This window comes from Xenopus laevis, chromosome 3L (genome assembly GCF_017654675.1).
Source record: "Xenopus laevis strain J_2021 chromosome 3L, Xenopus_laevis_v10.1, whole genome shotgun sequence".
Taxonomy (NCBI): Eukaryota; Metazoa; Chordata; class Amphibia; order Anura; family Pipidae; genus Xenopus; species Xenopus laevis.
In genome coordinates this window covers 138,526,710-138,552,934 of record NC_054375.1, presented here as the reverse complement: position 1 = coordinate 138,552,934, position 26,225 = coordinate 138,526,710, and the positions used below count along the sequence as shown (strand labels likewise).

The window sequence follows — 26,225 nt, the reverse complement described above, 5'->3', positions numbered from 1 at the left end:
CAGACTTCCGGTTCAGCACACAGAGGAATTCAAAACTGCCTTTGTTCTATGGGGCACTTTGCAAGTCAGATTCAAGCTCAAGATTTATATATAAAAAAAAAAAATGAAAGTAAGCCTTTACGTACTATACTGTTTAGTGCAACACTTGTTACCTTTCTTTTATTGGTATTTTTTGAAGGTGCAGTTGGCATATACAGATAGCTCTGTATTAGCTCTGTATTAAGGAACACCAAAACATGAAAGTGTTTTAAAGTAATTAACATATAATATACTGTTGCCCTGCACTGGTAAAAGCTGCGTGTTTGCTTATGAAAAGGGACAGTAACTCCAAAAACTGAAAGCATATTTAAGTAATTAAAATACAATTTAATGTTGCTCTGCAATGGTAAAAATGGTGTATTTGCTTCACTGTGTAGCCATGGAGGCAGCCAGTCAAGCACAGGATACACAGTAGATAAGAAATAAGTTCTGAAAAATCCCATTGTATACTACAGCGCTTATCTGTTATCTGCTGTGTATCCTGTGCTTGAATGGCTGCCCATATGGCTACACAGCAGCTTGTTTATATAAACTATAGTGAAGCAAATACACAATTTTTACCATTGCAGAGCAACAATACATTGTATTTTAATTACTTAAATATGCTTTCAGTTTTTGGAGTTACTGGTCCTTTAATAATGTATTTATGTATGTATGTATGTACATATATTCGAATTAAAGGAGAAAAATGTAGGGTAGGAGGGTAGGGTTTTTTTTATGAAGGGGTTGTTTCTCCTTTAAGTGCTTTGCAAAAAAAGTGTTTTCTGAGCAGCCAGAAGATGGCGACAAAATACAAATTATTCTGCAGCCAGTAAATCGAACGCATTTTCTGAATGTGTTTATGCAAACCCCCCCCCCCCCCCAGTGATGAAGTTGGCAGAAACATGAAACAGAGGGATTTGCATTAGCACCATTTTTGGCCCATTTCCAGGCTTCTTTCTACACCATATAGTCAACTGATATCTGTCAGCGATTCAGTTAATATTTTTAACTGGGTTTGTACTGAGAATTGCTTGATATTGATATAAAAGTGGTCACAGCTTGCCTTAACTACTTCCCACCAATTGGTGAACACAGGATATCTTTTTAGTACTGATTCTCTGGGTCAAATAAAACACTTTCTCTTCAGGTTCCATTATTCTATTTAGATACGAGCCTTCAAATATAAAACTTGAATGTTGTATGAGTGCTTAAATGGTCAAGCCCTCTAGTGTTCTAACAGCAAGATTGTCCTTAGTATGGCAGACATATTACATTGCTGTTTACTTTATGAAGATCCAATGCTAGAAGGCAATGTTTTCTGATACCCTTTAATATGGGGCAACTAAAGCTGGCTACTTAAAGGGCATGTAAAGGCAAAAAAACAAAATCCCATTTTTACTTTCTTTAATGAAAAAGAAACCTTTAATTAAAAAATGTGTGCCGTTTTTATAAGAAACCTGACTGTATGCAGTGAAATTCTCCCTTCATTTATGAATAGGAATTGTCATATGGTCTCTTAACTGCTCTGCAGAGAAACAATCATACTTATGAACAGCAGGGGGAGCCCCCGCCTTACTTCCCAGCCATGCAGAACTCAAGCAGCTTTGTTTGTTTCCCTGTAGAACAGTCCGTAACTGTGTAGAGATTTCATTTTTGCCTTTACATCCCCTTTATTGTTTCCAACTCCAGCTGCAGGGACAAAGATTATGGAGCCAGATTTAAACAGATAAACTGGGATTCTATTTGGAGGATTATTTTGCTGCAGCAACTGGTTCTGCAGAGTTGGAGAAATTTTGTATTAAACAATACAAAAACTATAAAATCCACATTATATTACATGACAACACAGGACCCAGTGCAGTCTGCCTATTCTAATTATTAATCAGTCTTGCTGTATCGGCTTCTATGGCAGACATTATTTGACTTGTGCTCTTTTGATAATTTATGACGATCCCTAAGCAGCCCAGACCACACTGAGCATGTGCACAGTCACAAAGATGTATAACAAAGTTACAAGATGGTGACCCCCTGTGGCCAACTTTGAAAGCATAAATCATTTGTTTGATTAGGCTTGTGGTGCAGTAAATTCATGTTTAGTATACAAAACACAGCATTTCTAGCCTTATTCTATTATAGACTTTACTTACCCTTTAAGATCCATTCATTTGGCAAAGTCACAAATTGAGAGGATATGGATATGATGGGCCAAACAGATCATAATGGGGGCCTATGGATATCCATCTGGAGATGACCACATCCATGTCTTCCAACAGAATTTTCAACCCTGCCTGATTCATATCTGCCAGATTTTCAGCCTTTTTTGAGCCTGATTTTGATATTTTTAAATTTCAATCATATTTTCATATTGATTATGCAGGATTGGAGGGGCCAAGTCATTGGCTAACTGTACTCTTCCTTGGGCAAGGTCAACCCTCGAGTGTTCTGTTCATTCCACCCCTCCCCTGGTTTCTAAAGAATCATAGCTGTGCATCAGGCTGGGGCACATAAGAACAGGATTTACACCATGGGATTGTAGGGCTGGGGCACTGGCATTTAAAAAAGAGCACAGCTTTAGAGACCGCACCACCTTGGCATATTTACAACGTGTAGGCTGCTAGAGTAGGGTGCTGCAGCTGGTTGGGTAGGACAGGTAGGACTTCTGTTGGGGTGTTGAAGCAGGGGGCCCAGACTACCTTCAAAGAAGCCAGGTGGACTGGGGCAGGGTGTATCAGGGCCCAAACATTCCTTACGACAACCCTGAGCATGGTGTCTTCTTAACCATTTTTGGTGACATTGTTTTAATATGCAGGTGGAATGGAAATAGAAGGGACCAGTAAGGGGAGTGGGGAGGAAAGGGATTACAAGAATGAGCAGTTATCAAAGAAGTTTTCTTTATACTGATTTTAAGTTACTCACATGCATACAAGGAATTAAAATAATTATTTTTCTTGTTTTCACTGCTATCTCGCTGGAGGCTCGCCATGCAAGGTGGCAACATGCCAGCGTGAGCTGATGAAGCTTAATGATTGCTTTACGCCATTAACCGCTCTGCTTGCATCGGCTGAATCACAGAGATGCTAGGTGCTTCTGTGGCTTTTCATCGAATATCTACGATTGTAGCTTGCTCTCCCTCTTGATATGGTACAAATTAGTTTTTTATGAAACTGACAAAAGAGTTTGCCCTTGTGGTGGAAAGCTGGCATTTAATGGCTAACTGTATTCTTCCTTGGGCAAGGTCAACCCTCGTGTGTTCTGTTCATTTGAGCTGACACCCTGACCAATCAGAAGAGCAGGAAGTGTAGAGGAGCCTGAGGAACTATGAACTGGCCAACAGATCAAACCGCTGATCACTGACCCAACTGATATCCATGGTACAAAGTAATCACTGGATTGGCTTCCCAGACATAAAAACAATTGGTACTTTGTGTGCTGCTCAATCTGTAGCTCACGTCTCCTCCATGCTCCTAGCACTGAACTCTGGTCACCTACAACAGGCTTGTGTTGTGTTATGTGGGAGCCCAGGGATTATAAAGGGACCCTCCATGTAAGACAAGCAGTTATTGGCTATTGGAAGATATGTCACAATACAGTGCTGGGAATTGGGGAGGTTTTGTGGGGCCCATTATATAAACCCAAGGTGTGATGTATTTAGTACATTGGTGCCCCTGCCTTGGAAGAGAACACGTGAATGAAACAAGTTTTATGGGGTTATGTAATTAAAGGACGAAGAATGGACCACACCTCCAAAGTGTTTCTAAAAAAGTCTACCTTTATTAATGACCATTAGAAAAGTGCATAAGAACAAGTTGACGCATTATCACCTGACGCGTTTTGGACCCTTCTGGTCCTTAGTCATAGGCTAAATATGTCATAAAAGGCACTGTTTGTCCAGGAGCAGTTACTCATGGCAACCAATCAATCAGGAAGCATTTACTGGTCACTCTTTAAATGCAAACATCTTATTGGTTGCTATGGGTTACTGCTCCTGGGCAAACACAGTGCCTTTTATTACATATGGGGGCATGTCTACCCATCTTCATTTCTTCAGCCCACCATCTTTGGGCTACGTTAGAGTGTTTGCCTTCTCTCAGAAAGGTATTACAAGAAAGAACATCGTGAGCTGATGAAGCTTAAAGGGGAAGGAAACCTAGTCAGCGCAATCCCCCCACCCCCCCCTCCCGTTTGTTGCCCACCCTCCATCCTCCCCCCCTGGCCTACCCGTCCCGCTGGGCAAATGCCCCTAACTTGTTACTTACCCTTCTGCGCAGGTCCAGTCCAGGGAGTTCACCGATGACATCTTCTTCCACGCGATCTTCTTCCTGCTGTGAACGTTGTTTTGGCGCATGCGCAGTAGGATCATTTTGCCGGTACGATCTACTGCGCATGCGCGTGACTTTTGGAGCATGCGCAGTAGATCCGTACCGGCAAAATGATCCTACTGCGCATGCGCCAAAACACCGTTCACAGCAGGAAGAAGATTGCGTGGAAGAAGATGTCGTCTGTGAACTCCCTGGACTGGACCTGCGCAGAAGGGTAAGTAACAAGTTAGGGGCATTTGCCCAGCGGGACGGGTAGGCCAGGGGGGAGGAGGGAGGGTGGTCAACAAACGGGAGGGGGGTTTGTGCCGACTAGGTTTCCTTCCCCTTTAATGATTGCTTTACCCCAGTAAATGGGTGGTTCATCTTTACCTTAACTTATGTTATAGAATGACTAATTCTAAGCAACCTCCATCTGCCTTCTTTATCTTACTCTTTCCAGTTTTCAAATAGGGGTCACTGACCCATGTAAAAAAACAAATGCTCTGTAAGGATATACAAACATATTGTTATTGCTAATTTTTATTATTCATCTTTCTGTTCAGGACTCTCCTATTCATATCCCAGTTTCTTATTCTAAGGGTAATGTGGAAACTAGCAACCAGATTACTGATATTACAAACTGGAGAGCTGCTGAATAAAAAGCTGAATAACTCAAAAACCCCAATTAATAAAAAATGAAAACCAACTGCAAATTGTCTCAGAATATCACTCTCAACATCGGTGATCCCCAACCAGTAGCTCCCCTTGAATGTTGCTCCCATTGGCCTCAAAGCAGGTGCTTATTTTTGAATTCCTGGCTTGGAGGCAAGTTTTGGTAGCATAAAAACCAGGTGTACTGCCAAACAGAGCTTCTTGTAGGCTACCAGTCCATATAGGGGCTACTAAATCGCAGCCCTTATTTGACATCCCCATGGACTTTTTTTCATGTTTGTGTTGCTCTCCAACTCTTTTTTTTAAATTAAATGTGTCTCACGAGTAAAAAAGGTTGGGGACCCCTGCTCATCATACTAAATTTTAATTTCAAAGGTGAACAACCCCTTTGATGCTTTGGGCTACGTTAGAGTAATTACCCACACTCTACTCCCATATGCATTGTAGCAATTGTCTGTTGGACCAGAAGCTTTCTCTTTCCTTATACCCCTCAGAATACACAAACATGAGGATCTCATGTCTCAGAGTCTACCATTGAGTGAACGTGTGACATGTATCCATGGACGGCACGTGTAAACCCACACTGACCCCGATATAGAGTAGCTTTAGTGTGGCGTGTAACTAAGTCTTGCAATGCTCAGCACTCTCTCTGGGCTGATAAACAGGCGCTTTTCCCCATGTCCGCTCCCTGATGTATGGATTGCATTAACTCAAGCACTGAGCTTATTTGATACTATTAATCTCCAACAGAAATAGAAGGGAGCCATATAAAGCGATACAGCATATTCATGGCAGAAAAGTGACAGTGTTTTAACACTCAACAAGGAACAACTTCTAAGCATCTGCAGCATGGGTTAACAATGATCAAGATCCGACCCCACTGCATCATTCGTGAACAAAAAGTAGTCCCCTTCTGGTATCCATCCATCTGATTTTATTCAGCTGAGTGCCAAACTGAATTCTGGATTCAGTGCATCCCTAATTTGTGGTCTTTAAACCTAAATTGCAGATGTCTCATGCTGGCTGACCACAACCTCCCACGGCCTACCTTTAGTGTAATAAGACTTGGCTACTGATTCAGGGTGCCCATAGAACGTAATTATGGGTGAATTTAGACAAACAGTAATGGAAACATTCTATACATATCTTCACTGGGAACAATGCCATAATTTGCTCAGATATATAATAAAATGGTTTCATTATAGGTACTGTATAGGAAACGTTTGCTCAGATATATAATAAAATGGTTCCATTATAGGTACTGTATAGGAAAAGTTTTTCGCATAAAAGGGGTTGTTCACCTTTAAAATAACTTTTAGTACGATGTTACTAAATTTGCAATTGGTTTTCATTTTTTATTTGTTTTTGCGTTATTCATCAGCTCTCCAATTTGTAATTTCAGCAATATAGTTGCTAGGATCCAAATTACCCTAGCAACCATGCACTGAGAGACTGGAATAGGACAGGGCCTGAATTGAAAAAGTAGCAATAAGTGGCCCCCTTTCAAAAGCTGGAAAGAGTCAAAAGAAGAAGGCAAATAACTAAGAAAAATTGAAAACCAATTAAAAAGTTGCTTAGAATTGGCCATTCTATAACATTTTAAAAGTTAACCTAAAGGTGAACCACCCCTTTAAGTATATTTATTTCCTGTTAATAAGATTAAATATCAGGGCTGCAGGGGTAAAACACGTAAGCAAAGGAACCCAAACCATAATTTAAATACTGTATATACTATATGGCATCCTCTGATGGATCACTCACTGCTGAGGGCCCAACCTCACTAATCTTCTTGTGGCTGAATGGAAGCAAATCCCAGCATCCAGAGGTTGTTAGAACTTCATATTAATCCCCTTGGTTCGGAATGAGATGCTGGACAGTCGGGTGTCTTGATACGATAGGTTATATTTTATATAAATTTATATATAGAGTCATAAATGATTATAAATTGAATACAAAATGGAAATTATGTAATGATAGTGTGTCCTTTAACTTCCTCTTTATTTTTGTTTCTTATTTCATTGTATGTGTCATTGTATGTGTCTCTCACATTTTACTCCTTGTTTCTCCTCTGGCCATTTTCTCCCAGTGCATAAGAGAGATCTTTACCTGGTGCCCTGTTTCCAGATTATATTAATTCCACATGTCTTCAGATATATTGCCTTTTCTTTTACCTGAGATTCCTGCCCTGTCCTACCCCACCCATCCCTTTATCTGGGGCTCCTGCACCTTAGTGTCCCTGACCAGAGCCGCTGTGTTTCTTGCTTCCTTTTACTTGTGTGTTCATAATGCTTATTGTGTAGTGTCAGTGCTATTAATTTGACTTCTTCTCTCTGAAGTTTCCATTAGCTGTCACTCTCCCCCTCACTAAAATTATGTACTTTCCCTTCTGTCTCACCCTCCCTGTAACGTCACTTTTCCCCTCCCCTTCCTCTTTCCTTTCCTTTAGATTACTTCTTTGTCCTAATCTATTTCTGGCTGATAGTGTAGCGCTGAGTTTTTTGGCCCTGCCTTCCCGGAACCAATGCTGCATCTTGTTTATTATTACATTTATTCCAGTTTACAGTTTGGTATATCTGACTCACAGTAACCAATTCACTACGTAAACTTCCTGACCATAACATTAAAGGGGAACTATTGCGAAAATTACAATTTAATATAAGCTTCATCATACTGAAATAAGAAACTTTCTAAATACAATTAAATATTCTGCATTGTTTCTGAAATAATCAAGTTTATCTTCACTATTCCTCTCTCAGCCTCTGTTTATCTTCATTCTGTCTTGGTGCAGGAGTTGGGTTAAATTGGGTTGAAAAAGGACAAAGTCCATCAAGTGTCAGATATTCATTGACTGTTAGATCCAATATATCTTATAGGGGGGCTCCTTTTGTCTAGAAGATGTATTAGAGATCACTCAAATAACCGATTCCAGTATAAACAAAATCCAACAAAATAACTGCCTTTTGCACAAATCCTGCATGTAGAGAGACATGATGTCTGGTGATTTTAATAGAGTGAGCTCTAATACATCTTCTAGGCAAAAGGAGCCCCCCCCCATAAGATATATTGGATCAAAAGGTCCCCATAGATGCAAAGATCTTTCGTTTGTGAATGATCGATTTCAGTGCAATTCGTCAAATTATTGTGAAGTTAGTGGGAATCGAAACGATCGTGCATCTTACGTTTTTTCGTCCAACATTTGTCAGAAAATTGATCGACCAGGTTAAAAAAATCTTATCGGTCCCAGTGCAATCTATCTATGTTTGCAGGGCCAAGCAGGCAGCTACCCTCCGTTTTCCTGGCAAAATCGCTTGAAATTATCTTTTTAATTGATGGACAAATCGTACATTTAAATGATCGTTTCGAGATAACAGTGGGCTCACGATAACGAAAAGATCTTTTAAAAATCTTTACTGTCCATAAATAGGGATGGGTTAATTTTTTTGCCTCGTTTCGCCCAAAAAATTGTGCCCATAGACTTGTATGGCGGCGTGCGTCAAAAAAAAGGACGTGCGTCAAAACAATTTCGCCACGCGACAAATTTTGACGCCCATAGACTTTAATGGGCGTCTGCGAGATTTTGCCTGCGGCGAATTTTGGGCGAAATGAAACGGGTCAGATTCGGCCATCCCTATCCATAAATATCTGACACCCAACTGCTGCATGAAGACAGAATGAAGAGAAACAGATGCTGAGAGGGGAATAGTGAATATATTCAGAAACAGTACAGACTATTTGATTGTATTTAGAAAGTTTCTTATTTCAGTATGCTGAAGCTTATATTTCCTTTTCGTGATAGTTTCCCCTTTAAGTTAAACTGATACCCATCTTGATAGGACGGTTACATTCTATGAAACATCTGCTTGTAGTAATGTATGTTTTTTGGATGTCACTCGTGTAGTCTTTTCAAACACAGTGCAGGACCACACATGCGACTTGAATTACCGTTATCAAATGTAGTTTGGCAAGATATAGAGTAGAAGCAGTTGTAGCTTTGGGTTATCCGCTGGCACTAGAGGAAAGCTATAGATATATATATATATATATATATATATATATATATATATATATATATTTACAGGTCTGGTCTGGGGATGGCAGATCAGTGTTTACTCAGTACGAAGCTGCTGTCACAGAGGAAATGCTTCCTGCAACAATAACAATTGTCTCCTGTGTTACCAAATGATGAAGTCTCTTTTCAAAGCAGTGATGGCACACAGGCAGATTTGTCGGCCACAGTTAAATCTGTGAGATACGACGGGGGGGGGGGGATCTCACAAAAAATACTTTCCCACTGGCAATAATGTAAATCACAAGTAGGAAAACATTCGTTTTTTTGAAGTCGCCCAAAGTTTCCTCGTGACTTTGGAGAACTGAAGCAACTTGTATATTTTCCCACTGGCAATTAACATTTTCTGGAGAATTGTTGTCTGTGGTAGAGCAGATTTTACCATGAGCAATAAATCTCCACGTGTGCCTTGGCCTTTATGTTGCAGGCTTTATCAATAAGCCTTCTTACCACATTGGTCCAACACCCTCGGCATCGGCAAACCTTTATTTGTTGTTTTTTTTTTTGTCTTTTGCAGTGAATTACAACACATAGGGAGGGATTCACAAAGGTGGAGAGAGCCCATTTTTGGCATAAAAGTGGTGATAAACTGTTGTAAAATACTTTCTCCATATTCACAAACAGAAATCCGCCTAATTTCCGACTCAACCAACACTTTTCATTTTTTAATGAAAGAAAGACCGTTTACAGACACTTATGAATTTGTCTTTCAAACGACATAAAAATGGCACAAAAACGAAATTTTAAACGACATTTTCTCGCAACATTTTAAAGTGGACCTGTCACCCAGACATAAAAAGCTGTAAAATAAAAGTCCTTTTCAAATTAACCATGAAATCCAAACTCTTTTTTTTATTAAAGCATAGCATAGCATAGCTGTTGTAAACTCATTTAAAAAAGTCAGCTGTCAATCAAATATTGTCTGCCCCTCCTCTATGATTTAGGCAGACAATTACTTTCACTTTCCATTCAGCACTTCCTAGATGTCACTGCTCTCCCCACATTCCCCCGTTCTCTTCACCATTTAATTGTGTAACCAGGGCATGGGGATGGACATCAGGTCCCCCATTCTGGTGCACAAACAAGATTCTGAGATGATACAAGGCTTGTCGTAATAACAAAGACTCGGAAGGCAGACGTCGTAATAACAGTGTCCACAAAATGGCTCCTGCCTGCTTGTTATAATTATGAGTTCCCAGACTGATGAAAACAAGATTCAAATAATTTATACAGTGTAATTAAAGTTCATTTTGCTTGACTAACATGATGAAATAGGATTTGGAATCATTTGGGTGATGTGTCCCCTTTAAAAATGGAGTAAAGCTCAGTATAACTCTTCCCTGTATCAATTCTTAAATAATCTGTTCTGTTTTGGTTCAGACAATCTTCATTTCACACCTCTTATAGATTCCCCATTGGGGAAAAATTTGCATTTTAATAGGGATTAACATTTTATACTGGGGGCACAAATTTCTGTCTGACCCTACAGGTGTAAAAGTCTCAAGACACTAATTAAACAAAAAAGTGTATTTTATTATTTTAACTTACAGTTGCATTATTTTACTAATTTTAGCTTAATGAATGAGGCATTATTAGCAACTTGAGTGAATATATTATAGAAATCTAAAGGAAAAATAAGCCTCCCAGTCAATTTTTTTTAGTTTTAGCAGCAATTACACACTTGACCTAAAATAATAATAAAACATACTTTTTAAACAAATATCTATATTATGCAAAATAGCATTTTTTTGTATTTAGTCCCTTATATCTTGTTACTGAAGAGGAATTACACAAACATCCCGAAAAAAAAATTATGTATAATTTTCCTAGGTGAAATAACCTCCTCCCACTGAAATTCCAATGTAATGGCTGATTGACAGGTTTAGTAAGAGCTAAAGACAAATTCAGAAAAAACGTCGTTGTGCGAAAGGCAAAATCTGAAAACTGTCTGCTTAAAAGACAAATTCACAAAAGTGGAGATAGAGGTTTGTGAATTTGGTGGGAAATCTGACATTTTTATCTCCATTTTTATTTTGTCTCAATATCACTACTTTTGTGAATTCCCCCCATAGAGGGGATGATAAGGGTCAAACTGGAATCAAAATAGACCCTGGCATTTCAAGTAACCAGAGGCTCAAACAGCCTCCCAGCAGTCCAATAAATAGTGAGTGTTTATGGCATCTAACTGCAGCTCCTCTGGCATTTGCCAGAATCCACAGATTGCCAGTCCTGTCCTGTGTGGGTGTGACTGACGCTGCTGTGAAAACAGCCTTGTCTGCCTGTCATGGCTTCTGATAATATGAAATGAGCCGTGGCTGGTATACACATAGAAGTTACCGACTATTACTGCTCTATGGAAGTCACTCAAGGTGCATTTAATATTAACAGGAGTTGCAACCATGCATTTTAGTTACCCTGACCATATCAAACCTCCCAACATTTTGGAAATAAAAAGAGGAACAAAAAAGTTGCTGCACTGAGCGACAACATTTTTGACCACGCCTGTTTTTGTGGCCACACCCCCTAATTACCATGTTCATTTTACAAAATTTGAAATGTTATGAAAGCTTGAACATATTTCTGTGGTGTTTTTTTCAGTTATTACAGTTTTGCTAATGAAGGTGAATTGCCCTTTAAGCTGTGAGTCTAACTTTTCCCAAGGGACCTGTTATCTTATATTGTTACATTTGCTTATCTCGAAATTGTTACAAAAGTATCTGCAGCTGTGGCTGTTCTGGCCTCTCTGCCAAAAACCAATTAGTTAGAAAATTTGATTCTTTTTCTGGCTGTTCACTGCAGAGAAAATCGGGACTTTCCAGTACAAACGAGGGACTGCGGGTTGAGCTGTCAAAAGCGGGACAGTTGGGAGGTATGCCATATGGAGACAAAATGCCCTGTGAACCAGAGCCCTAATGGTTAACACTACACAGGGACGGACTGGGCCGATGGGACACTGAGAAAAAATCAGCCCAGACCCCCTCCCCCTATATGCTGGGCCCTCCGAAAAAACAAACTGCAGCAGCATGCGCCGGCGTTAGCGCATGTGCAAGGGGGGCCTGGAGTTTGTGCATGGAGGCCCCCAGAGGTTTGGAACTACAGGTATGGGACCTTTTATCTTGCTTGGGACCTGAAGTTTTACAGATATGGGCCTTCCCATTATTTGGATCTCAATACCTTAAGTCTACTAAAATAATTTAAACATTAATTAAACCCAATAGGCTGGTTTTGCTTCCAATAAGGATTAATTATATTTTAGTTGGGATCAAGTACAAGGCACTGTTTTATTATTACAAAGAAAATGGAAATCATTTTTAAAAACTACATTTTTTGCTCATAATGAAGTTTATGGGAGACGGCCTTCCTGTAATTGAGAGTTTTCTGGATGATGGGTTTCCATACCCATACCTGTAGTACAGGAGGTCATTAAAATGCGTGTTTTTGGCATGATAAGCGACTGTACTTGCTGGGTCTGGCAGCTTCAGTTTACAATAGGAATCGGCATGGGTGGTTTCAGGCGTTTCTGTCAGCTAAAATACACTGTGGGTAAAACATTAGCCTGAATTAGCTTGTAAAGTAAAATATATGTATATAATACACAAAAGCCATGAATATCTTGTAAATTATATCCTTATAAACGGTGAGTTCTGATGTCATCAGTTATAAACGGTGAGTTCTGATGTCATTTCTGTCACATGACTCACTGAAATTTGTGTATTATAATAAATAAAGTACCCCCAGATGTAAAATATGAGGATATTAGAAGTTACCTTCGGCCTCGTGTTTTTATATGGTCACTCCTCGGTGACTTATAATATCCTTATATTTTACAAGAGGGGGTACTTTATTCACTATATATATATATATATATATATATTTATATATATATATATATATATATATATATATATATACACACAGTATGCAGTTGTAAATAATGGTACAGTGACTTGCAAGAACAATGACTCCAGATAGCCCCAAAATACATTAAATACAGCAAAAGCCAGTGGGAACTTTAGCCCAAATACAATGAGAGGTAATGGTTTCTGACACCACAGACCCCTTTACTAGTGATGTGCAAATTGACTCAGAATATCACTCTCTACATCATACTAAAAAGTTAACTAAAAGGTGAACAACTCCTTTAACGTGGACATGCAGGGCTCCATATACCGGCAGCTTTCATTTGCCTCTATATGGTAGCCTTCATAGTGTTGGATCTCATATAGCAGATCAGCATATGTGTCAGCCACAGACTAGTACAGGTATGGGATCCGTTTTCCAGAAAGCTCTGAATTATGTAAATTATGTCTCTTATAGACTCCATTATGATCAAATAATCCAAAATGTTTCAAATAATTTCCTTTTTCTCTGTAATAATAAAACAGTAGCTTGTACTTGATCCCAACTAAGACATAATGAATCCTTATTGGAAGCAAAGCCAGCCTATTGGGTTTATTTAATGTTTACATGACTTTTTAGTAGACTTAAGACATGGAGATCCAAATTACGGAAAGGTCCCTTATCTGGAACCCCCCAGGTCCCAAGCATTCTGGATAACAGATCCCATGCCTGTATATGGTAGTAATTTCACATAATGAAAGATACAGCACAATGTAGTAAGGGGTACCATTCTTGCACTGTAGCTGAGATTGCACTTATACCCCTGAGTAAGGAGAGAGCATTCTTGGCACAGTTTGGGTTAATTCATAATGATCATCACTTCCTGTGTAATTTGACATTCAGTCGCTCTGCCTTCCTTCTCCTATCTCCATTTCTCTGGTATTTTCCACATAGCCCCCGCAGTGATCCAGCCAGGGGAAGCCCGAGTGGTTGTCTCCAGCGGAGGAGGATAGCATTTGCCGAGGGGAGGGAGAAGTGGGAGAATTTGCAGCCCCTCCGCCTCCAGTCGGACTGCAAGTCTAAAAAAATCAATAAGACTTTAATAAGCTGTGTGTCTCCCTGCTGCTGCCTGTGTATTGGGAAATGCAAACTGCTGTGTAAAGCAAGTTGTATGGAGGGGGGTAATTTCCTTGTACTCCCCTGCATATCTATTGGTGTGGAATAACTGTAGGTGTTGTTCTACTACCACTAACAAACTTCTTGCACCCCCATCGACGGACAAACACTGTTGAAAGGTTCTGGGAGTTGTGTAAGGCCTGCGTATTGAACCATTATCCAGCTGATTGTTCTGGGGAACAGCCAAATCTTCTGCAAACTCCCTATGAATAAATATATATACATACACGTGTGTGTGTATGTTGGAGTGGATCATAGATGAAATATTCCCACACCTTAGGTTCTACCACAGCTGGAAAGATTTCTGGCACGTTCCTGCTACTTGGCTGCTACACAGTCTGATGTTTGCTACAGACATATATAGATAGGTATGCACACTCAAAAGAAGGCAAGTATGGTATATTTAAAATAAAGTTTTACTTGTTTATGCAAATAATACACACAAAGCCACAATAGTAGGCCTGTATAATACAATACATAAGCTTACATGGTATATACCTAACGTTTAAACATAGCCACAATTACATAACAGTAAACAGTAAGTATTACAATTATACAGCAAGGAGCAGATACACCTACCACCAGTATGAGAATGGCCCCAACGTTTCGGCGTAAGCCTTTGTCAAGGGGATTCTCTGAGAATCCCCTTGACAAAGGCTTACGCCGAAACGTTGGGGCCATTCTCATACTGGTGGTAGGTGTATCTGCTCCTTGCTGTATAATTGTAATACTTACTGTTTACTGTTATGTAATTGTGGCTATGTTTAAACGTTAGGTATATACCATGTAAGCTTATGTATTGTATTATACCGGCCTACTATTGTGGCTTTGTGTGTATTATTTGCATAAACAAGTAAAACTTTATTTTAAATATACCATACTTGCCTTCTTTTGAGTGTGCATACCTATCTATATATTGTTACGTTGTGGGGTACCCATTGTAGGGGTACCCTTTTGATGTTTGCACCTCTTGCACTGTTTACCTACAGCATTTGCTGAATTGGTGTGCCCTCCACCCATTACTAAAATCTGTTTGCTACAGACATGTCATTGATTTCCGTACAATATCTTTTAAAAACAAAAATTTCCCTAAAAAAGCAGCCCCGCTTGCTTTGGGATAATATAACCTTTATAACTAGAAGCTACAGTCTAAAGGTCAGTCCACACGAGCAGATTCGGGGAGATTAGTCGCCCCTGCGACAAATCGTCTCTTCTTCGGGGCAACCATCTCCCCGAACTGCCTTCCCCCTGCCCTCCGCCAACTAAAATTAATTTGCAGCAATGCACACACTGCGCTTCGTCTTCCAAAGTTGCCTCACGAAGAAACTTTGCGCGACTTTGGAAGATGAAGCACCGCGTGTGGATTGCAGCAGACGATTTTCATTTTAGCCGGCGGAAGGCAGTTCAGGGAGATTGTCGACCCAAAGAAGAGGCGATTTGTCGCTGGGGCAACTAATCTTCCCCAATCTGCTCATGTGGACTGACCCTAAAGGTGGCCATAGACACATCGATAATACCGCACCAATTTTTGTACAATATACGGTGCGTGTATGGTAGGAGACAAGTCTGCTGATATCGGCAGAAGACTTGGATATCAGTCAGCTCGTTGATTGGGCTGGCCCGGAAAATTTTGATTTTGCCTTTTGAAGGCATCCGAACATCGGCCATTGTTATTGCCGCGAGCGCCCCCTAGGCAAGCTACTGTTCCTTGCCCCCATCCCCTTCCTTTTATTCAAGCAAATATTCATCATTGGGACCTGAGCAATGGGGATTGCTATTGTATCTCCTGCTCATCCCCAGTGTTTCTGAACCAATGTGGGTGTAGTTGGGCAGCATGCCACCCCCTAATATCCTGCTGCCCTAGGCCCAGGCCATGGTGGCCTTTCCACAAATGTGGGCCTGGGTAGAATTCTATTGTTTATACCAGTGGTGTAACTAGATATCACTGGGCCCCACAGCAAATTATTTTTCAGGCCCCCAAAGTGTTTAGAGCTTGACTTGTTTTACCAATATTTATCGAAACTGTATATGAATTAGGGCCTCATGGGGCCCCTATACCTCTTGGGGTGCTATAGAAAGTCAGTATTTAGTGGGCTTGGGGCTGATTGGGCCTCTGTGTGGGCTTATTATTTGGCCTCTGTGTACCTGTAATGCCAGGGCCTATTTTAATTCTCAGTCCAGACCGGTTTCCTGGAAAGAAGTTTTCCAGTTAAGATTGTAATTGGTACGTCTATGGCCAACTTAAGGCTAATATCCCCTTAGCATTTAACAAGGTTATACAGAAACACAGAAGGGTGGGGGGGAGGGAAGGGAAGCCCATAATTTTGGAACCATCCTGTTAAACAATTATAAAAATGGTGGTAAAGTTCACGGATAAGGGTTAAAGTGGACCTGTCACCCAGACATAAAAAGCTGTATAATAAAAGTCCTTTTCAAATTAAACATGAAATCCAAATTTTTATTTTATTTTTTTATTAAATCATTCATAGTTGTTGTAAACTCAGCTGTCAATCAAATATTGTATGCCCCTCCTCTATGCCTTAGGCAGACCATTACTTTCACTTTCCATTCAGCACTTCCTAGATGTCACTGCTCTCCCCACGTTCCCCCCCCCCATTCACTTCAGCATTTAATTGTGTAGCCAGGGCATGGGGATGGACATCAGGTCCCCCATTCTGGTGCACAAACAAGATTCTGAGCTGATACAAGACTTGCCTTAATAACAGTGTCCACAAAATTGCTCCTGCCTGCTTGTTATAATTATGAATTCCCAGACTGATGGAAACAAGATTCAAATAATTTATGCAGTGTAATTAAAGTTCATTTTGCTTGACTAAAATATTTTTTTGGGTGATGGGTCCCCTTTAAGCAGTTCAGCTGCAAACACGGAGAGCTAAAACAGGTCAGCCACTCTGATAATAGACCAGTCTGCAAGGCATGAAACATCTACTGCATTTTACATGGATGTCGTTAGGTTCTCCACTTGAAGGAGCAGATCAAATAGCCTACGTACTATTGTTTAATCTGAACTAATGCTTCTCCCAACTTCCTTTGCATATTCCCTAACCCCAAGGACAGGTATTAGGAAGAACATTAAAATGCATATATGCTGAATCATAATGTGAATGTTGTTTTCCTACTCTTTTAGACAAAGTTCTGTCCATAATTGCTGTGTGCGCCATAGAATTACTGTGGCAATGTGGTCCCTATGTTTCAAAGAGCAGGTGGAGGAAGTTGTCTTCTGGCTGAGCACCAGCAATTACAGCAGGTGTAGACACTCCATTCAGAAGGTGCTTACTTACCTCCTGGTATATCCAGGCACAAATTATGATGCCTCCTGACATGGGTCAACCCTGAAAGATTAAATGTGATACATGGGTGTCCAAATTAGAAAAGTTCTACCTGGTCTATTGCTGTAAATGAGCATCAACCACCTTAAATAACCCTTCTTGGATAGGTGATCCCCTGCCTTGGGTAGTAAGTCATAAATCAAAGAATACACCATGGCACTTCTGTTTGAAAGAATGAAGAAGTTGTCTTGGTCAAATACCAAGCAATGTTTTGGGCCTTCTCTTGTGGCCCCATACACTTACCATTCCACTTATACACACCTTAAATTCATGACCTTTACCACGAATATAGTTATTATGTGCTCTAAAAACCATGGTTGATGCCACAATGCAGGAAGTACAAATGCAGTCCTAACATTTATTGACTCAGGTTTAACATTGCTCTTCCTTAAATGTGTCTTCATGCCCTTTACATGCATGTGAAGCTGATCTATGATGATGACAAAAAAATGTGTGCTTTTAATTGAACCCCTGGGTAATGGTGACCATAATGTGATCTCATTGTCTGGTGCAAAAAAACAAATATACACTGGGACAACAAAAACCCTGAATTTCATAAAAAACCAAACTTTAGCTCCTTAAGGGATGCTCTTCAGAGCATAAATGAGGGCATTATGTTTTCTGCTAAAAACACAGAACTGAAATGGTTGTGATTTAAAATGATATTAAATAGTTACTGTTCTCAATGTATTCCCTAAAGAAGTAAATGCGGCTTAATATGGAAGTAAAGAAGTTAAGAGGAAAGAGGATAGGACAGAAGCATGTAATGAATATAAACACTAAAATAAATGTTGTAAAATAGCAATCCGGAAGGCAAAGATAGAAAATCAAGAGTGCATTGCAGCTCTTTTTTTTTTTTTTTTTTTTTAAAAATGTATATTAATAGTAAAAAGATGCTGCTTGAGAGTGTGGCTTCTTTAAATAATGGCACCAGTATGGTTGTTACAGATACAGAAAAGGCAAATGTGCAAAATCAGTTCTTTTCTTCAGTGTATTGTATACAATAGAGGAGTCTGAGTTCCCAGGCTTACTTCATAGCTGCACTGTTGGCTCAGCTCAATCAAAGGCACCAGGGCCAGATGGCAAACACCCCACAAGTACTAAGAAAGCTTAGTTCAGTTTCTGATTTTCTCAGATTTGCTTTCATCTGGTATGGTACCTATGGATTGGAGGAAAGCTGATGTCATTCCAATATTTAAAAAGGAATTATGATTTTAAAAAGGGATTATGATCTCAGTCTGGCAATTATAGTCCAGTAAGTTTGACATCTGTGGTGGGCAAATTATTTGAAGACTTGTTAAGGGATCACATTCAAAATTTTGTCCTAGTGAATGGCATTATGAGCAGCAATCAGCATGGCTTTATGAAGGATAAGTCATGTCAGACAAATTTTGTTTTTTATGATGATCTAGATATGATGTGGTGATTTAGAATATGCCGTACAGTTTTGGTCTCCAGTGCTTAAACAGGACATTATTGAATTAGAGAAGGGAAAGTAAGCTGTTAAAGTGTATGGAAAATCTTAGCTATAAGGAAAGACTGTCCAAATTGGGGACGTTCACGCTGGAGAAGAGGCGCTTAAGGAGTGAAATGATAACTATGTATAAATATATAAGGGGATCATATAATAATCTCTCTAATGCTTTATTTACCAGTAGGTCTTTCCAGCTGACGCGAGGTCACCCATTCCGATTAGAAGAAAGGAGCTTTCCATTTTAATATTCGAAAGGGTTTTTTTACAATGAGAGCTTTAAGAAGGAGTTGGATGGTGTTTAGCAAGTGAGGGAATACAGGGTTATAGGAGATAGCTCATAGTACAAGTTGATCCAGGGACTGGTCTGATTGCCATTTTGGAGTCAGGAAGGAATTTTTCCCCCTCTCAAATTGGAGAGGCTTCAAATTTTTTTTTTTTGCCTTCCACTGGATCAACTGGCAGTTAGACAGGTTATATATAGTCTTAAAAGGTTGAACTTGATGGAGGTGTGTCCTTTTCCAACCTAACTTACTATGTAAATATGTGTTGATCACAGGGAGACTATAGTTTAATTGTGAAAAGCCGTATCTATGGGTAACAATGAACGCAGAAATACCGTGTGCTGCATTTGAGGCTATTGAGATGTGAAGCTGCTCCAAGGGGAGGGCACATTCCCTCAGCTGAAGCTGTATAGCCACAAAATCTCCCAGAATCCTTCGCAATGAGGTCTCCACGTTACACATAATGCATGTTTCAGGCTGAGCAGTTGTCACAGAAACAGAGCTTTAAATAATCCAATCACTATAACAAACTGGAGCTTTCACAAACCCTGCTCTGCAGCTTGCTGATTTCTCAAGTTCTTCTACAAACCCATATGTACTCATTATTTTGGGCCCATAAGCCTGATCCACTAACACATGTTTAGGGAGAGATGCACCCCAATAACTACCCATATCTTAAACCCATTTTTGTCAATCTCCATCACCTGATTCCTTTAATAATGGTTCATATCTTTTGGGCCAGAGGATCTCTCTTTCTATTATTTTGTATGCCTAGCAGCAGTGTTGCTTAATCAGAGGATAGAGCAATTTCCTTAGAAATGCAGCTGCCAGTTCAACCCTGGTCAAGTTTTTTTCCCTTTGCTTTCTGTTCCCCTTCTTATCCTCGGTCATGAATATGAGGCTCACTGCACTCTGTCATTTACATATGTACATGGCCAGAGTCCTGTAGAGTTGGCTGGAGCCTTCATGAAGACATAAATACAGTATAGATAAAAGTGCAGGTGAAAGGAAAACTGCTTTGATTATTGGAAGAAGTCAAGTAATGCATCCAAATGGTTTTGTCAATAAAAACAAATATGCTTTGATAGTAAATAAAAATTACCCCTGTTTGATATTTTCTTTTGGACAGTTTCTGCTATCCAAAATGCTTGGGACCTGGGGTTTTCCAGATAAGGAACCTTTTTGTTATTTGGATCTCCATACTTTTAGGGGGTTACTTATCAAGGTCCGAATATCCGAATCTTGAATAATTTGTGGTTTTCATAGGAAAAAAAACTATACATTTTTTTTAGCTGGTCTAAATACTCAGAATCCGAAACCCCCGCATCTAAAAGCTCTCGAGGTCCTGTATAAGTCAATGGGGAAGGTCCCAGTGTCTGCGCTGATGTCGTACCGATATCCAATGAGTTTGTGGTTTCTTTTGCACAGAAACCACGAATGATTCAGAGTTTTCGCGAAAGCTCCAAAGTTTGCCCGACCCTATTTTTTCGGGCTATTTTCTTCATAAATAAGGTCCATTCGGGCAATCGGAGTTGCTCTGATTTCTAACTTATAAATACTCCAATAAATTCAGACCTTGATAAATAACCCCCTAAGTGTACTAAAACATCACTGAAACATTAATTAAGCGCAATAGGCTGGTTTTACCTCAGACAAGGATTCATTCTATCTGGATTTCTGGATAATGGGTTTCCAACTAAAGCTGGCCATAGATGCAAAGATCCGATCGTACGAATCATCGTACTATCGGACTTTCCCATCTCCCGACCCGCCACTAACCATTCAGATCAAAGTCTTACCAGTCAGATTAGTTAAAGGAGAAGGAAAGCTACGGAGGCATTTTATTGCCAATAGATTAGCTGCAATAGTGCAAGCTAGAATGATATATTTATTCTCTTGAATGTTTTACCTTACCTGAGTAAAAAGCTCTAGAAACTCTCTGTTTGTTTAGAATAGGAGCTGCAGTATTAATGTGGTGTGACATCACTTCCTGCCTGAGTCTCTCCCTGCTCTGGGCTCAGATTACAGTAGAGAAGGGAGGGGTGGGGGGAGAGGAGCAAACTGAGCATGCTCTTGCCCAGGGCAATGAGGTTTAAGCCGAAGGCAGGAAGTCTGATACAGAAGCCCATGTGTACACAATAGAAGGAAAGAAATGCAGTGTTTCTTTTGACAGGGGACTCAGAGCAACATTACTTTGGGGGTTTACTGGTATATTTAGATGGACCTTTCTGATAAGGCTTACTTAGTTTTAACCTTTCCTTCTCCTTTAAAGAACAGATCAGCCGATGTTCTGCCCCTGACAGCAATCGTACGATATCTATGTCCAACCAAAGCTAGTGACAGTCTCCCACTGAAAATCGTACGATCGGCAATACACGCAGAGATATTATCGGCAGAAATTTTCTAACCTGTCCGATCGACCAAACGACCGATCTCCGCCGGACGAAAAATGTCGGGACTCTCCACACACGATTCGTACGATCAGATCTTTGCGTCTATGGCCAGCTTTACGGATCCTGTTCCGGTATTTGCTTGCTTAAATGTACTTAAGGCTAGGGCTACACATGGGCTGAAATCCGCTGCCTGACTTCTGCCCCACCGTGGGCAGTAGTCTCCTCTCTCTGTGGGTTTTGGCGAAGAATCGCTAGTCTCTGCATTTTGAAAGACTCAAAAGACACATTTTGAGAAATCCGCATTAGTCTGTTCACAACGAGCCGATTAAATACGGTAGAGAGAGGAGGCTTCTGCTCGCTGTAGGGCAGAAATCAGCCAGCAGATTTCGGCTACTGGTTTTCGCTCCCGCCCCCCTGGTTGGTCCTAGCCTTAATGCTCCAGGACCATCATTCCCTTTCTCCAGGTCACTCTCTTGATTTGAATTCCTTTTACCTATTTACTCCCAGCTCCTTATAGCACAGCTAGAAATAGCTCCTCATGCATACATATGCCTAGTGTAGTAGAAACATATGGGCATGTGCTTTTTGAGGGACTGCAAATTGTCATGTTATTAAAATGGTTCTACAATATCCTAATTAAACCATATTATATGCTGTTATCTATTTTTTATCTGCTAGAATGATAGATATATTTATTTCAGAATTGTGCTACTGATATATTTTGCTTCTGGTAAGCACTGAAACTTAAAATGAAACGTCTCGTTTTAGGGAGTAAAATACGTCCTGATTATGGTAGATTCAGATGCACCGTCCCGATGGGACCCCAAATACAGATACTGGAGGCACTGGCTGCTTACTGATATACCGGTGAGTAAATATGCAACATATGGAGTTTAGCAGAGTAAGGACAGAACAAGTTAGAGAGCTGACTTGTGGTTGGAAGGAGGTGGTGGTTGAGAGTGGTAGTGTGAGCACTAGAGAGAAAGATGATTGTGAATGAGTGAAAGAAAGGATATATCCAGAAGCAAATTACATAGTTACATAGTTAAATTGGGTTGAAAAATGACAAAGTCCATCAAGTTCAACCCCTCCAAATGAAAACCCAGCATCCATACACACACCCCTCCCTACTTTCACATAAATTCTATATACCCATAACTATACTAACAATAGGGCTTAGTATCACAATAGCCTTTGTCCACAAAATCATGTGTGAACCATGCATCATTAGTTGTATTACTAGAATTGGGACTTTTAAGAAGGAAACCTTCACTTACTGGTTCCTCATTTGTGTAGACAGATGAAAAATACGAGTTCAGAATCTGCGCTTTTATTTTGTTTTCATCAACCAGCTGACCCCCCTCTGATAGTAAGGGTCCCACCCCTTCCTGCTTCATTTTTTTACTATTAACATATTTAAAAAATAATTTTGGATTTTTTTTTACTGCTTGCTGCAATATCCTTTTCTATAGCAATTTTAGCTTGCCTTATAGCCTCTTTGCATGATTTATTGGCCTCCTTGTACCTTATAAATGCTACCCACAATGCATCATTGCCCCCCAGAAGTGGAAAGATCACATTTTGATGCAATTACCTTTAATGAATGGCACAAATATATGCAACATTTGGGTCCATTTTTGTGCAACCATATGCGGCTGCAAATGTCCCTTATAGTAGTACAGGGGAAGCCAAACACAAAGCTAGAATAAAGAGCCGCGTGCTTCTGTTTTCTGATAATGAGCTGATACTAATTAAAATAACTTGTAATTAAAGGGGTAGTCCAGGCTTGGAAATGCAACCACTATATTATTGGTAGGATTTATTACCTTAGCAACCAGGCAGTAGTTTGGAAGTCGTAACGAGCTAAACTACAGTGTAGATTTTGCAGGGTGGTGTCGAATTGACAGATCGCATCCTACAAGTCGGATGTAATTTCCCAGGTCGAAATAAAATGGTACTAATATAAAAATCTGATGTGTAAATTACACAGAAGATTTGGCATCTGACAAGACGCATGTTATAAGGCACCACTGCATGCAGCATCTGTATCTGACAAGACAAATTCTGATGCAATCTACGGCCACAGTCACATGTAGTATATACTGTGCTCCTCTCCATCTGTGCTTTGGCCTTCAAGTGCCTATAAATAAATTCGGCCCTGGCTGCTTTCACATTTTTTGGGGCGATTTCCACTCTTTGTAGATGGACTCAGGCCAGTCAATGCAGCTACAGGGAGGTGCTGATCAGATCCGCTTTTCTCCACCTCATTACAAACCACAGGCAGAGATACGCACGTGTAGGATTTGTGATGGAATTCCAAATTTTGGCATTTTTCCGCAAACTTTGCAGTGTAAAAAACGCCCATAAGAAAAAACCCCCATTAACTTTAATGCATTTTGAGAAAAAAGTCGCTATAAGAAAAAAACGCCCATTGATTTGAATGCATTAGGACAAAAAAGTCACCATAAGAAAAAACGGACATTGATTTAATGCATTTGGAGAAAAAGAAGTTGCCATAAGAAAAAACGCCCATTAACTTGAATGCATTAGGACAAAAAAAGTCGCCATAAGAAAAAATGCCCATTGTCTATAATGCAGGGGTGTCCAAACTTTTTGCAACAAGGGTCAGTTTTGGTGAGGGGGAAATGTGTGGGGGCCGACCATTCAGCCTGACATTCTTTGAACCATTAATATCATTTAACTCATTTAAACAAGGAATCGCGTAGCCATTATATTTGGGCACATTAGTGAAATGTTCTGCCACTTGGTCTATACTGCTGCCTGTGTGCTGAAGGTGTTCACGTACTGGCACGTAGTAATGCGCCGCTCTTGCAGGCGTCTTCAGTTTACTGTACTGGAACGTCAGTCTATTGAACCTTCAGCCCTAAGTATGTGAGAGTGACGCGTCTCTACGTGCCAGTACGTGTCTATTACTAACACCTTCAGCACACAGGCAGCAGTATAGACCAAGTGGCAGATCATTTCACTAATGTGCCCAAATATTACTGCTATGGCTACTCGATTCCTGATTGCACTGTGCTGGCAGGCCACATTATTATTAATTTCATGATGGAGGCTGAGGACCAGTGTAAAACGGGCCGCAATTGGCCCCCGGGCCTGACTTTGGACATGCCTGATCTAATGCATTTGGAGCGAGAGACTTCACTGCGTTTTGTAAGATTTGCTCATCACTAACCACGTGAGACTGTGACCTAAAAGTCGGATGTAGATCCATAGATGAAGCACACATTTTTGCCTGATTTGGCTAATTACAACAGGGGGAATCAGATTTTGTAGAATTCCACAAAATCTCATTTTGTGGGTTAGATAAAGTCTAAAGACTCACAAAATCTGATCAGAATCTCCTGTGTAATTCATCTCTAAAGCAGAGCAATAAAACTTGTCAATAAAATAGTCAATCCGGTTGGCCAATGAGCAGCATTTTCAGTTTCAGACTGAAAAAACGATAAATAAAGTTACAGTAGTTTCAAGTGTATGACTTCTGTGCATGGATTCCCCTGCAGATGTCGTGTTCATCTGGCTCAACTTGCTTACTATACAGATAGGGCAATGGCATACAACATTTTACCTGCCAAATTTTGCCTTGCTCAAAGCAGTGGTCATGCAGTTCTCTAGCATTCCCTGTAATGCATTTATGGGTAATAATTGCGCGTCAATGGCCATTTTTGTACAATTCTCTCAATGGCATGGGTTGGCTATAGTATATATTTCTGACATAGTATTTTAGGCAGGAGAAACTCATGGCAATGGTTATATATAGAGGCTAGGATTAAAAGCAATGCACATATCCTCAAGACAGGAATTTATTGTATGAATAACACAACTAAGAGGGTCTATAAAAAATATATAGACAATATATAGAATGCTAGACCAGATGCAGTATATTTTAATTAAGGGGGCTGAATTTAGGATCAGTGGGGTGGGGGTGGTTCCAGAAAGTGTTGTTTATGAAAGTTAGTTTGCTCTGTCCCACATGGTCAGAACTTAAAGTGGAGGAAGAAAGCAAACTGCCTTCTCCTGACTCATCCCAAAATCCAAACCCACTGCAGTTACCAAGGGAACTACTGCGTTTAGAGATGTTGAGAGGGGGAGAGCCTAGAAAGAGAGGTGGGGGGGGGGGGATAAGCAGAGAGAAATACCGAGAAAAGACAGCAGAAGAGAAACTGAGGGAGAATGGGAGGAGATCAAGAGGGGGAAACTGTCAGATGAGACAAGAATATCTGGAAGAGAACAGGGATAGAGTGGAATAATGCAGATACGTGCCAGAGCCAACCTTGTTATCTGCATAAGAATATTGTATTAGGCCTTAATTCTCCTTTATTTATCCTCACCTCCTTCTCATTTTGTTCTTCGCCTCCATCTCTAGTCTTCCACCACCCAGTGCTTCCATTGCAGCCTTCCGCTCTAATCCTCTCTGCATTTCTCTATTTATTTTCCTTCATTCACTTTTATCTGTATTGCATATGTCTTTCTCCTCGTCATCCCTGGCTTTCCTTCTCTCTCCCCCTCAACCTCTCCCACGCCTGGTCTTCCTCCTGATTCTCTGCGCTGTTATAAGTCTGAGTGGGAGATTCCGTTTCACACGTGGCCCAGGAGTGGGAGAATGCAAGAGTTTCCCTGTAACAGCTCACTG

The 26,225-nt window shown here is 40.2% G+C and overlaps 1 protein-coding gene across 6 annotated transcripts in view; it reads left to right on the top strand.

Moving 5' to 3' along the window:
- The window catches only part of pebp4.L (phosphatidylethanolamine binding protein 4 L homeolog), a 57,680-nt gene that overhangs the window by 17,196 nt on the left and 14,259 nt on the right, over positions 1 to 26,225 (top strand). For 5 of the 6 annotated variants that reach the window (NM_001093828.1, XM_018251057.2, XM_018251055.2 and 2 more), the window contains 1 exon segment: positions 22,340 to 22,438. The exons of the other annotated variant lie outside the window; for it this stretch is intronic. In NM_001093828.1, the coding sequence (NP_001087297.1) occupies positions 22,340 to 22,438 (99 nt within the window). 6 annotated transcript variants of the gene reach the window in all.